The 13,042-nt window shown below is 57.4% G+C and overlaps 1 protein-coding gene and 1 long non-coding RNA gene across 3 annotated transcripts; one reads left to right on the top strand and one right to left on the bottom strand.

The window, feature by feature from the left end:
* Positions 1-471: 471 nt before the first annotated feature.
* Positions 472-3,223, bottom strand: SLAMF9 (SLAM family member 9). Its single transcript, XM_032318587.1, has 4 exons — positions 3,140-3,223; positions 2,370-2,711; positions 1,351-1,623; positions 472-972 (listed from the first exon to the last, which is right to left on the bottom strand). Exons 1-4 carry the CDS (start codon positions 3,183-3,185, stop codon positions 770-772), a joined length of 864 nt encoding a protein of 287 aa, XP_032174478.1. The 5' UTR covers positions 3,186-3,223; the 3' UTR covers positions 472-769.
* A 1,306-nt stretch (positions 3,224-4,529) lies between these two features.
* Positions 4,530-12,035, top strand: LOC116576402. Of its 2 annotated transcripts, none has more exons than XR_004280137.1 (3): positions 4,530-4,613; positions 7,324-7,380; positions 10,384-12,035. It is a non-coding gene; the product is annotated as an uncharacterized LOC116576402 (long non-coding RNA). The 2 variants fall into 2 exon arrangements; XR_004280136.1 differs by having other exon boundaries at positions 7,324-7,384.
* The last annotated feature ends 1,007 nt before the right edge of the window (positions 12,036-13,042 follow it).

Raw genomic sequence — 13,042 nt, 5'->3', positions numbered from 1 at the left:
ACCGGGCAGCAGTACCAACCACAGACAGAGGACCGGACAGCAGTACCAACCACAGACGGCATCAGCGGTCCAGACTCCAGCTACCAGTCCAGCCGAGGCGTCGTCCGTCTGGGGCCGGCCTCAAAGGCCAGGCCGTAGAGGTCCAAAGCAGCTAGCAAGTGTCAAGTGAACAGGAAGGCGACTGACTGAGGGTCACCCGGCTCGGCTCAGCCCCGGGACACAGGACATCTCAATGGGCCACACAGCTTCTGCCCTGAGCCCGGGGACTGGGCAGGCGGCAGGCTCTGAGAGCAGAATCTGAGCGGGAAGTTTAGCCCCCCTGGGGCTGCTCAGTGTTCCCACCTCTCTCCGGCATCTCTCCAGCACCTCTCCCCGGGGTAGGACTCCCAGACTCAGGTAGGGTCACAGGAAAGTGTACCCTGGGCGGGGTTGGGGTAGGGGCTGAAGAATAAAGACCACTGTGAACGGAGCTTTGGACTCACTCTCCTTAGCAGAGGCAGGTGTGGGAAAGCATAGCGGCTCTGGGGGAGGACGCCCAGATCGCAAGGAAAGCCCGGGAAGCAGGTCTGGGGAGTCACGCGGCCGAGGACCCAACACCACCCCCCCAGAGCGGTGGTCACCTAATTCGACTTTATTGCAGGATAATCATCCTCTCCCCCACCCCCTGCGGAGTATGGCCCTTACAGTGCCCAGCCCTCGGCCCTCTGGGAGGAGAGGCCCCCGGGGGCTGGGGGAGAAACAGTGCTCAGGACTGGGGTCCCAGGGTCGCTCAGGCCAGGCTGGGCTGGGGCTTCTCCTTCTTTTTCGGTCTGAGTCTATTTCTCTTGAGCTTCCTCATCCTTGGTGTTCGGCCCCATGTTGGGGCTCCGGTGAGCCACAGCCCCGCAGCCAGAACCACGAGGAGCACGAGGAGCAGCAGCCCTTTGGCCAAGACGCAGAGGTAAGTGGACTTCTCCGAAGGATAGCCAGGATCTGGGGCAGAAGGAGGTAAGGAGAGAGGGGCTCGCCAGGGCTGGGGAGGGGGGAGGTCCAGATTCAGAGGCGGACATCCAGCCCAGATCCCACAGAGGGGTCTCAAGTTCACAGCCAATTGCTGTTCCTTGTCAAGGGTCCCTGGGCATGTGTGTTCTGATCACAGAAGTCAGGAGCTGAGATGCAGGGAATGATCTCAAGCTGAGCGAGAACCTTTGGGAGGTGGGAGTGCCGGCCCCATCCCCAGCCCAGGGGACCAGGTCCCCTGAGGAGGAGTGCGGTTCTGGGTACCAGGTACTCTCCTGGGAAGAACGGAGGAAGGGCGGTGGTAGCTGTGAGCCCTGCAGTAGCTCGGGGCTGTCCCCAGGGGCCTGGTACCTGAACAGAAGGACCCAGCAGGGATGGGGCTGGAAACGATGCTGCTGATGGGGTTGCTGGCCCTGCAGGTGTAAGAGGGGGCACTGTCCCCAGGCCGCCAGGATGTGCTGAGGGCAGAGCCCTCGTGCACTGCGTCCACGCCATCCTCCCCGGATAGCCAGCTGTAGGTCACGTCCAGGCCTGCCTTCTCCACAAAGCAGGTCAGAGATATATTACAGCCATCTTCCCGAGAGATCTCAAAGCTCACGGTGACGCGAGGCTCCGACAGCCGGCCTGGATGAAGGAGGGACACAAAGACCCTCTTAAGTAATCAGGGGTTGGGGCTGTTCTCTGAAGGTCCTCGATCCGGGGGGGACGGGGGTGCCTGTCCGGAAACTAACGAAGCCGCCATAAAATCTGGTTCCAGGGTCCCCCGGGCAACTGCTGAGGTAGATAGGGCTGCCTTTGGCATTTTCTACGTGCCCCGCAACATGGCCTCACCTTCTCTCTGTCCCCTGCATACCCCACCTTCTTCCAAACCCGTTCTGCCTTTTCGATCCCAGAAAATATCGCCACACCTCCTGAGGGCATTGATAGATTAATCAGTGTCTCTGCAAGATTCGGGATGGAGTATCAGTCAGTGTTACCGGCACTGAGAAACTTGGTTCGGGTGGAGAGGAGACATTGATTAGCAGCCCTCACAGGGCACAGGGAGATGGAGCACTCAGGCCTAGACGCGGCACCCATTCCCAGGATGCAGGATCTCAGTGGGAGAGAAGGGCCCCCGGACGTCCGCACACAGACTCCAGACCCGTCTCCCTGCGCGCGGAAGGCCCAGGGGAACAGCCCGCATGCCCAGGGCCTCGCCGCTCCGGCCACTCCGCAACTCAGACCCCGGGCTTGGGCGCGCCGGAGACAGCCCACCCCCCCATCCCCGCCCCTCCAGCCGTAACTCTGAGTCCCGAGACCACTGCTCCTTTGCGTGCAAAGCGGGGGAGAGCCCCGGACAAGCAGCGCCGGACCTCCAAGCCGACACTCACGGTACACACGTAGATGGTACCGCTGCACGACGGAGATCTGCGACGTCCTCAGGTTGACCTGAGCCTCGTACGGCCCTGAGTCCTCCCAGTTGAGATTGCTGATGTGCAGGGAGTAGCCGGGGTCCGGGAAGCTCGCTCGGCCCTTGTATCGAGGGTTGGTCACCTCGATGGTGGCCGGCTGCCCCTTTTTCCCAGGGACCACGGTGGCAAGCCTTACATGAGAGGACCAGATGATATTCTCAACCTCTTCATCGGCTGGGACTTCCAGGGGGAGGCTGACGGACTCCTGAAGGGCCGCAACGACATCCTCTGTGTCCCCATCATCTCCAGAATACCCTTCCACTGCAGAAAAAGGAAGAAAAGACAGGAGCAGCCCAGCTGGTGTGTCTGGGCTGCTGCGCCTGGGGCCGGGGCAGTGATGGGCACGCACCTGTCTCCCACATGTGGCTTCCGTGGCCCCCGGCTCCGTCCCAACCCTCTCTGGCTCTAGCTCCCGCTGCACTCGACCTGAGCACCTCCCAGGCCTTGGCTTCCGTCTGGGCCCTCCTCCTCCAAATTTCACCTTGGCCGTTTGCCGCGATGGGCTGGCCCCTTCTACGTTGCAGGCTTCCCCACCTCTTGGTCCTAAACCGCAGCCACACCCTCTTCCTCTTGACTCCCGGAGAGCTGAAGCATCCAGCCCCGAGCCTGGCCAGCCCAAACCCCAGCGGGACAGGAGAGCAGAGGGAGGGAGAGGCTCCCATCCAGGACTGCAGTCTCTCCTCTCTCACCTGTCCGGACCAGCAAGAGTAGGAGGAGCCGCGGAAGGGCCCCCATGACAGCAGCCCTGTTCACCAGCAGGTTGGCCTCCTGGCCCCCGAGCTGATGAAGGAGACCAGCTGCTGGGTCAGGAGGCTGCTGGAGACGAGTGACTGACAGACAGTGTCCCGGAGGGGAAATGCTTCTCAACACCCACCCCCACCCCCGCCCCGTCAGCAGCCTCCCCACTAAGCCCCTCCCTGTCCATCTTGGGAAGTTCTCTCTCGGAGTCTGTTTGCCCGGCTGGCTCACCCACTGGCCCGTGCTTCCTGTCCATCAGACCCCACTCAGATCCCACTTCCTAAGAGAAACCTTCCGAGACGCCCTGCCCCTGTGTTCCCAGGCAGCCCCCCTCCCCCACCTGCCCGGAGCTCTTGGCCCTGAGCGTACCCTCGGTCAGCTCTCGCTCGGCGGTTCCCATGTTGCTGTCATGCATTGACCTTATAAGCGTTTTTGTCTCCCCAGATGGACCCCGTCTTTTGGGACACCTCTATGTCCCATGCTAGACACAGGCAGCACCCGGTTGATACTTCTGGAACAGACGAACAAACGAAGCATTCCATATTTCAAGCTTGCCAGGTTCCCACTTGAGAGACTATCAAGAGGAAGAAAAATTTTAACTCTCTTAAGGAAAAAAAAAAAAAAAAAAAAAACACACTTTGGGCCAGAGAGGCCATCTAGGTTAATATTATGGAAAGACTAACTTGTCCTGTGAGGCTGTGACGCAGACCAAAGCTAGAGGAGGTCCGACAGGCGGAGCTGCTCAGGACGCCCCGGTGGCCTGGGGAGGAGTCTCCGTCGCTGGTGTTCAAGCTCACAGGGGACAGTCTTGGGTCGGTGGGGGACTACAGACCCTCTCACTGGGTACCTGGACAGGAGAACTTTTATATTTTTCGAGTGCCCAGTCTTACAGGTCTGTGTGGTGATCAGGAAGCAGGAGTGATGGCCTAAGACTGAGGCCACGGCGGAGGCAGCTGGAAGCCCCCTGGGCGTTCGCGGCGTTAGATTCAGCCCTTGTCAGATACTTTCTGAGCAGCTGCTGGCCCGGGCCCTATGTTCTGAGCAATTAGTCGTGACCAAGATCTTCAGATCATGACTTCTCAGGGGCTGAGATCTGACCAAGGACAACTAAGAGCGAGTTGGATGAGTTTCCCCCACGGACTCGTCTGGGTTGCTCAGGACAAGGGGTTTAACATCTGAATTCAGGGGGTCAGAGAAAGTCCTCCAGGAGAAATGACCTCAAGGTACTAGGATCCGCAAAGTGGAGAAGGGAAGAGGGTGGGCAGTTCTGGAAGTTCAATTTGGGAGCATCAAACCTGAGAGCCTGTGGTTTTTTGAAAATGCGGATGAAAACGTTCTTATGCAGTCTTCCTATTTAAAAAAATTTAAAGCAGAATTTTTTTAAAAACGGAAACAAGGTCACGTGTGTAATCCCGAGTTTAAAAGGTGAGTCCGGGGGTCTCTGCGAGGCCGGTGGGCTTTGGGTGTGAAGGAGGTTTCCTGTGGTGGAGGGGAATGCCCGCCCTATAAAAGATAAAAGGGAAGGAAGCAGAGTGGGGCAGGGGGAGCCCACGCCCCTGGCATGCAAAGCAGATCAGCCCAGTCTCTGCCAAGGCAAGTTGCTAAGTTGGTGGGGGCTCTGGGGCCAAGATCTGCGCCCCCCCCCCCACCCCGCTGTGCTCTCTGAACCTGCCCCGGAGGAGCAGGGATCCAGCTGCAACCCTGCAGCTGAAGACAAGCTCTCTGGGAAGGAGACCCAGGGACCCCCCATGGCAGCTCCTCAGATATCCACCAACAGGAGCTGTGTTCAGATGGGTTAGACCCGTCTCCACCAACAAGAACAAACAGTGCGTTTGCTTCTTGAGTAGAGGGAGGTAATTCTCTCTCTCTCTCTCTCACACACACACACACACACACACACCCAGTCCAATGTGGAGAAAGGACTTCTCCGAAGACGATGTTCAAGTGTTCTGAAAATCTGATTTTCTTTTTTTTTTTTTTAAAGATTTTATTTATTTATTTGACAGAGAACACAAGTAGGCAGAGAGGCAGCAGAGAGAGAGAGAGAGAGAAGCAGGCTCCCCACTGAGCAGAGAGCCCGATGCGGGGCTCGATCCCAGGACCCTGGGATCATGACCTGGGCCGAAGGCAGAGGCTTTAACCCACTGAGCCACCCAGGCGCCCCTGAAAATCTGATTTTCGTTCTGGCTCATTGATTAGGATCCAAACTCAACTCCATTTCTGTCTTTCACCACCCCTTCACTTTTTTTTTTAAGATTCTATTTTTTTAAAAATTATTTATTTATTTGAGAGAGAAAGAGCAAGAGCACAAGTGGGAGAGGTGCAGAGGGAGACGGAGAAGCAGGCTCCCCACTGAGTGCATAGCCTGGACCGTTGATCTCAGGATCCTGAGATCATGACCTGTGGGAAGGTCAGAGGCTTCACCAACACCCAGGTAGCCCAGATATTTTATTAATTTAATTTATATTAATTATTTAATCATTATTAAATAATAAATATTTAACTTATTATTTAATTAACTTACATTAATCTCTACACCCAACTTGGGCCTCAAACTCAGAACCCTGAGATCAAGAGCCCCACATACTCCACCAACGGAGCCAGCCAGGCACGCCCCCCCGCCGTCACTTTTATTCAGTGGGGTGGTCTTCTCCTGCCCCAAATGAGAACTCTGGTCTTGGTTTCTGTCTCAGTTCAGAAATGAGAACTTCCTGTCTCATGAAATATACAAAATTTCAAACTAAAATTCAAAGCAATCTCCCCTTCCCCTGGCTTGGCTCTGTCTCGGGCTGGAAGCTGACACTGAGGGATGGGAAAGGCCCTCTCTCCTCACTTCTGCTGCCCTGAACTCCCTTCCCCCAACCTGTCTCCTGCCTTTCCAGGAAGGCCGGCAATGATGGAATCATTCTCACAGGGCCGAGTGGCTTTGCTGTCTGGGGGTCTGGCAGACGGATATGATGGTCTCTTCCTCCATCATGGTCTCTTCCTCCAGGAAGAGTTTTGTCAGTTCTAAGAGTTTCCACTGGTCCCATCTCTCCTACCCTTGACCCTGGGTGGCTGCATCTCTATTCTGGGTGGTCCTTTGAAGGTCCCCCCCCACAGCCCCTGGACATCTGGCCAGCCATCCCCACTGAGCGGCACCAGACCCACCAAGCAGGCTGTGTCTCCCTGCTGACGCTCGGTGGTCCGCCGTATTCCTCCCCTGACACCAAGATCCACTGTCTGCCTGCGAGGACCCCGACCTCAGTGCACGATGGTTTCCACTCTCCCAGGCCTGGTGTCGGCCCCTGTCCCCTGGTCCCCCATCCCTGCGGGGGCCGCAGGACAAACCTCCCCAGTCCTGTCCTTCACCCCTCTCACTAGCCCCCCACTGCAAGTGGTGAGGACTCACAAGGAAGTAACAGCTGTTTCCAAAGAAATCTCTTCCCAGTCTCCTGCTCTGAGCTCCCTACCCCGGGGGAGGGGACCCAGAGCAGTGACACAGGCTCCCCTTCATTCCTGCTGATCTGCTGACCCCTGTCCCATAGCCCCGTGGTGGGACCCCGCAAGGAGGCTTCCAGCTAACATCCTGCAGGGGTTCCCTTCCTGCAGCCTGGGGCACAGCGGACAGCAGCGTGAGGGCTCCCCTCCACGCCCCTCTGTGCACACCTCTGCTGCTCCGCTTCGGGGCTTTCAGGGAAGGAGCGGAAGGCCACTCCGCCCAGGCGCGGTGCCGCGGGACGTGTGGGGAGAGTGCAGACCCCAGAGCGCGCCCAGCCATTGACACACCCTTCGTTCGTTTTCTCCTGTTCCCGGGTCTAGGCGTGTGTTCCTCATCCTTTCCGCTTGGTTCCGAGCTCACCTCCCATAAAGACGTCCTCCACCCAAGTCCATGTCCAAGGCCCTGCTCTGGGAGGGACCTAGATTATGGCACAATAGTACATGATAAGGTAGTTGAGCCAGTAAAATTTAGATGCCCTGGATTTTCAGGGGCAAATACGTCACTGAGAAGGCATAAGCCCCCGCCCCAGTTCTCCTGCCGTGACAACCCTGGGAAAGAGGAACCGGGAGAAACAAGTCCTGCTCGGACGGAGGGCTGGGGGCGGCGACAAAAGGCCAAACCCTTCATCAGTCTCTCTCCTTGGCTTCTCTTTAGGTCTGGAAAGATGGGGACCCACACAGCAAACCATGACCCTGGAGGAGCCATCAACAGGTAAGTCCCCAACAAGTCACCTCCCTCTCACAGCAAAGCCGGTGGAGACGTGCGCGTCTTCGATTTTATTCCATCTGCCCGGTCTGCCTTCTCTTGTGTCAGGGTTAAAAGGCTGGTTTCTCAGCCGCACCAGGAAGGTGTACCCAGAGTGGCCACTGGGGACAGAGGGGACAGCAGCCCTCCCTGCGGAGGAGGGACCGGCCCTCACGGGGTCCCCAAGGTGGGAGAGAACAGCCACACCCACGGAAGCACAGGGATCTGCCTGGTAGGAACGAGAGACTGGGTTGGAGGAGCTGAGCGGAAGCGGGCAGGGGGGCGGCGGGGGCTGCCAGGAGAGGGGCAAGAGCCAGCCCCTGGGCCTCACGGGCAGCTTGGGTTTGTAAGGGCCCCCTCTCGCCAGCATTCGCCTTTCAGAGGCAGGAGAAATACAGCAGGGAGGGGAAAGCAGAGTGTGGGGTAGAGGGATAGTTGGTTTTTTTTAAGATGGGAGAGATCTGAACATATTTAAATGTTGAAAAGAGAAACAAGCAGGGAGTGAGGATGGGGAAGCCGGACATAAAGGAGCCAGGGGACGAAGCGCGGCCCCACTGGCCTCCGAGCAAGGGAGGGAGCTCAGACTCAGAGCCCAGCAGGAAGACCCAACCTTAGGTTGCAAGGTGGTCTTTTAGCCAAGTCAGCCGGCCGGAGAGGGAGGTCAGTGTGTCTGCGGCAAGTCAAGGGGAGCCCTGCCTAGCGGTTTCCATCTCCCCTGCAAAGTGAAGGCCACATTATTGGCTGAAACCGAGGTTGGAGGTGCGTCCAAGGCAGGTGTTTTAGGAGAAGGGACAGACTTTGAAACAGATGAGGGGACTCTGCATCCAGGTGTCTGGGGGCTGTCCCAGTTTAAGCCTGTTGTCCCCGCCCGATTACCTGCAATGCCCCTTTTCACTCTCAGAAAGGGTCCTGTTTGCAGGACACATTATGTGTTTACTCTAGAACAGGAGCGAAGTCTTATCCATGAGCTGGCTAAGCTTTGAGTCCCGGGCCACCCTTAGCTTATCTGGCCAAAGAAGTGCCCCGAAGATCTGGCGGGCGGCGGGGGGGCCGGGGGTAAGAGAACGACCCGCAGATCCAAGGCCTGCAGGGAGCTGCTCACCACACCTGCTCCTTGGGGCAGCGGGGAAGGGAATGAGACGATGAATGAGATGAGCCGGGCGCACCGGGAGGGTCCGTGCCTGCGAGCTGTGCCTGCCCCTGACCGCTGGTGAAGCAGAGAGACCAAGGGCTTTGGTGCCAGGCGGCCCCGGAGCCTCCGTGCCGTTGGTCAGGGTCTGCGACGATGCAGGAGAACACACAGGGAGTCTATGATACAGGACATGAACGGGTTATTCCAGAACGTTCGCTGGCAGGACCAGTGAGCCCCGGTCCGGGAGGCAAGGGCCAGGCACAGCCCCTTGCATGCTCTGGCAAGGAACTCCTTCCTCGTCTCTCGTGCGTCCCGGATCCCACACTGGGTCCCCACACGCCCCCGTGCTTCCACTTCTGTCTCAGGGGCTCTGGTTCCCAGAACGCGGTTGGGAGCACGTGCAGGCAAAGTCACACGCAGTGCCAGGGAGGGCTGGTCACAGGGCCGGCTCCTTTTTTTTTTTTTTTTTTAAGATTTTTTTTTTTAATTTATTTGACAGGCAGGGATCACAAGTAGGCAGAGAGGCAGGCAAAGAGAGAGGGGGAAGCCGGCTCCCTGCTGAGCAGAGAGCCCGATGGGGGGCTCGATCCCAGGACCCTGGGACCATGACCTGAGCTGAAGGCAGAGGCCCAACCCACTGAGCCACGCAGGTGCCCCAGGGCTGGCTCCTTTGGCTCCACTCCAGCCCCAAGGAATCAGGGGGAGTCTGTGGGGGGAGGGGCCGCAAATCCACCTGCTGCTTAAGGTCCCCTGGGGGTTCCAGTGTGCGCTTAAGTTTGAGAACACCACACTCTGCCTGTTCTTGTGTTTCACTGAAACCGAGAGGAAGTTCCCCAGCTTCCCCCGTCATTAGCCTTTGTCTTCTGTCACAAAAGCTTTCTCTTCCCATGAGTAGGGCAGTGAGACTGCCACCTTCTTGGGCTGGGTTTCCTAGACCATGAGAGGGTCTCTGGGGCTTTCAGTCTGTCCTCCTGGGGGCCCCCCCCCCGGGGAATTTGGGAGCACCGTCTCCCAGGAGATGGGAAACAGGTGTGAGGCCTGGGAACTTGCACCTGACCCGTCTGCTTTATCCGTGGACATGGGGGGTGATGAAGCAGAACTTGTTGGATGCGAGGGCGCTATTTCCAAAAGAAAAAGAGTTTAGAATCTACTGGTCTTGTCCAGCCCCTTATTTTACAAATCAAAACCACAAAAGGCAAAAACAAAAACCGGAGGGCCTGGCATCAAGAGGTCTGAGGTCGCACAAGGCAGAGCTGAGCCCAGTCCTGGGTCACCTGGTGTCTTGCTGGCCAGACTGGACTGGAGTAATTCTGCAGGTAACAGACCTGTGTCCGGTGATGTCCCAGTGCACAGAAAACCTCAGTAAAGGGGCGCCTGGGTGGCTCAGTGGGTTAAGCCGCTGCCTTCGGCTCAGGTCATGATCTTAGGGTCCTGGGATCGAGCCCCGCATCGGGCCCTCTGCTCAGCAGGGAGCTGGCTTCCTCCTCTCTCTCTGCCTACTTGTGATCTCTGTCTGACAAATAAATAAATAAAATCTCTAAAAAAAAAACCCTCAGTAAATGTTGTCACTGTTGGTGGAATTACTAGTTTGTATTTGTATTCGTTTGCTCGTTGTATTGAAGACTCGAAGCTCAAAGAGGAGGGTGCAGAGAAAAGCTGGGGCCTGGGTCGGGGTGGGGTCACTGGGGGCCGGGCGTGGAGGAGGGGCGTGGAGGAGCGCACGCGATGGGATGAGTGCTGGGCTGAGTTATACAAAACTGACCAATTATTCAACGCTACCTCTGAAACTAATGATGTACTGCGAGTTGGCTAATTGAATTTAAATAAATTTTTAAAAGGAAAAAAAAGAAAGAAAGAAAGCCGTGGCGGGCAGCCCACGCAGGTCTGTGCCTGATGCTGTTTTTCTCACGGAACTCACCTGGATCCGACCCCGGCTCTCGCATCCCAGGCTCAGAACTCCAGCTCTTCCACGTCCTAGAATCGACCAGAACCTGGGATGCTGCCTGATATCACCGCAGCGGTCACGAGCTGATGTATACAATGACCCCCTCGTCCTACAAGTATTTACGAAGCTCCGGGTGAGTGCCAGACGCTGCCCAGGACGGGGACAGCAGCCGTGAGCAGGAAAACGTGGAGGCCCCATCACTGAGTGGGGCTGGGGGAGACCAGCAACAGAGGAGAAGCAAACAAATCCATGACATTGGGTAATATGAGACTGACGTGCTACCTACTGCGCTAACGAGGCACCTGACATTAGGTAATAAAGTGAGAACTGAGCTGGACCAAGTTATGACCCGGGACGGGAGCCAGAAATCCACGTGGTTGAGGGCGCTGGGATCCCGCACGCCGGCAGTAGCCCTCCGGCCCCTGCGTGTCCCACACGAACAGTCAGTTTGAGGGGTTATCAACAGAAGGCTGCCGGGAGCATGGGATTCGGGGCACAGAGAAGGTCGGGGTCCAACAGTTTGGTGACAACCTGCCGTGCCCATTTCCGTGGTGCTCCTTCTGCCAGGCCACCGGGCCGCCACGGGTCGACTGTCAGAGCCCCAGACAGAAGCCAGCAGCCACCGTCAGGAGTCACCTCTGTGACTGTCGTTGCAATGCGTCCACAAGCACCCCGTCTTATTTTTCTAATAAGGCAGGTACTTCCGTTGGATCATTTGTTTCTTTGGGGATGATTTGTAAATCTCATCCCGAATCCACTAATTGGTCAATGTACTGATTTGGGACTCCAAGGCGACCTCAATTTCCCCTTCTCCAGGGCTACCTGGTCCTCCCCGCCACTCACCGCCCCCCAACACACTAAATACTTCCCGAGAAATGCTGTGCGTCTTCATCTCAGATAAAAAACGGCTCCCTCTTCCCCATCCAGTTCCCCAAAGAGCAGATTCCCTAGAGAGGTTTCATGACACCCAGTGGGTTCAGTGGGCCCTCTGGGTCAAATCTTTCCTTCTAGACAAGAGAGGGGCTCTCTGGGGCCCGAGCCAGAGCACCGAAGGCGGCCTGGGGGCCAGGCCATCTCCTGGAACTGAGAGGGTACCCTTCTCCGAGGGGGCAGCAGCCTATAACAGACACCAACAATGAGCCATGTCCCCTCAATCTGTGGAAATGCGTAAGGAGTGGGGAAGGTCTCGGGGACCCCCATCTACTAGGAGAGGAACTGGAAGGTCATAAGGAGAAGTGGAGAATTAGCGGCTCCCAGCAGGCCGCTCTGTGGGAGGGGGAGAAGCAGTGGGGAGACTGGTCCCGGGAACGGACAGCTCCTGGAGCCGCGGACCGCCAGGCGGGCCGACTGCGCGCTGGGAGGGCGCGCAGCAGGGACAAGGGGCCGGGTCCGAACTCCACGCGTTGCAAAAGCTCCCCTGGTTCCGTGTCACCCGAAGTCTGTGCCACCCAGTTCTACCTTCAGACCCGGGGATTCTCAATGTTCAAAAATATCCACACGGCCGCTTCCTCAAAGGAAGTATGAAGAGAAACCCAGTTTGTGAAACACAAGTGGACTTTTCTGGTGGGAGCTGGAGGGTGAAGCTCCTCTCGTCGTAAACCCCACGGCAGCAACCGGGGCCCTCAGGGTCCCCTGGGGGCGCCCGCTGGGGACTGACGGACAGGAGAGCAGGGAAAGGGGCTTCTAGGCCTCCTCCCTCTTACTCACATGTTGGGCTTATGAAAAGATTTCTTGGGGGGGCAGGGGAGAACTTGCCTTTCAAAAACCATCCCCCACTATACTAGAAATTCTTTAAAATACTGTGTTGGTGTTTTGTTGTTGTTGTTGTTGTTGTTTACCAACTTTGTAGCTCTCAAATCGCAAGAGAATACCTCACCCCGCTCTGAGCATGGTCGGCTCTAGCCGAGGTTATCACAGCTGGGGTGCGGGGAGTTTGCCCCGGCCTTGGAGAATCACCAGCCCGGTTACGGCGGAAAGCCAAACCACATCCCGCAGGGACCCTGCCCACTGGCCCTTCCCAAGCAATTGGCCGCGGGGCCCAGAGCCTGTGTGGAGAGGCATGAAGCAGGAACAGTCCGGGGGTCATGGACAAGACGCAGCTAAAGACACAGTTTGCCATTGCCCTGAGATGGGCATAGACCTGTCCTGTGATGCCATAGACCTCGCTGCCGTCCCAGAGCCCTGCCGTCAGGGGACAGCCACATCGGCGGCCCGGCCACTGCCAGGACAGAGCGCTGACGCGTGCCCTTTGGATCCTGACCTCGTTGCTGGCTCTGGCTCCTCTTTCCACCCTGCTGGCTTTGGCTCATTCCCCCGACGGACTGGCAGCTTTTCGCAGCCTTTTGCAGACCACACGCAAGAGGCTAGCCGCAGGTGCAGTTAGAGAACACGGACCACCAAGCGCAAGCTCCAGGGGTTCCCAGAACCACCGGGGCTTCGGTGATCTGCTAGAAGGATTCCTAGAACACGCTGGAAGCTTTTACATTCACTGCTGTGGTTTATGACAGGGAAAGGCGACAGACTGAGCTCAGCCCAGTGGGGGAGTCCGTCGG

This window comes from Mustela erminea, chromosome 17 (genome assembly GCF_009829155.1).
Source record: "Mustela erminea isolate mMusErm1 chromosome 17, mMusErm1.Pri, whole genome shotgun sequence".
Taxonomy (NCBI): Eukaryota; Metazoa; Chordata; class Mammalia; order Carnivora; family Mustelidae; genus Mustela; species Mustela erminea.
This window is presented reverse-complemented; position numbering and strand designations above follow the sequence as displayed.

Bases quoted from the DNA above. Each gene is read 5' to 3' on its own strand.
- SLAMF9 (XM_032318587.1), bottom strand. From the start codon at position 3,185: ATGGGGGCCCTTCCGCGGCTCCTCCTACTCTTGCTGGTCCGGACAG. The intron at 1,624-2,369 runs GTGAGTGTCGGC...TCCTTCATCCAG, and splicing joins GTACCATCTACGTGTGTACC to GCCGGCTGTCGGAGCCTCGC. The intron at 973-1,350 runs GTACCAGGCCCC...CTTCTGCCCCAG, and splicing joins TGCTGGGTCCTTCTGTTCAG to ATCCTGGCTATCCTTCGGAG.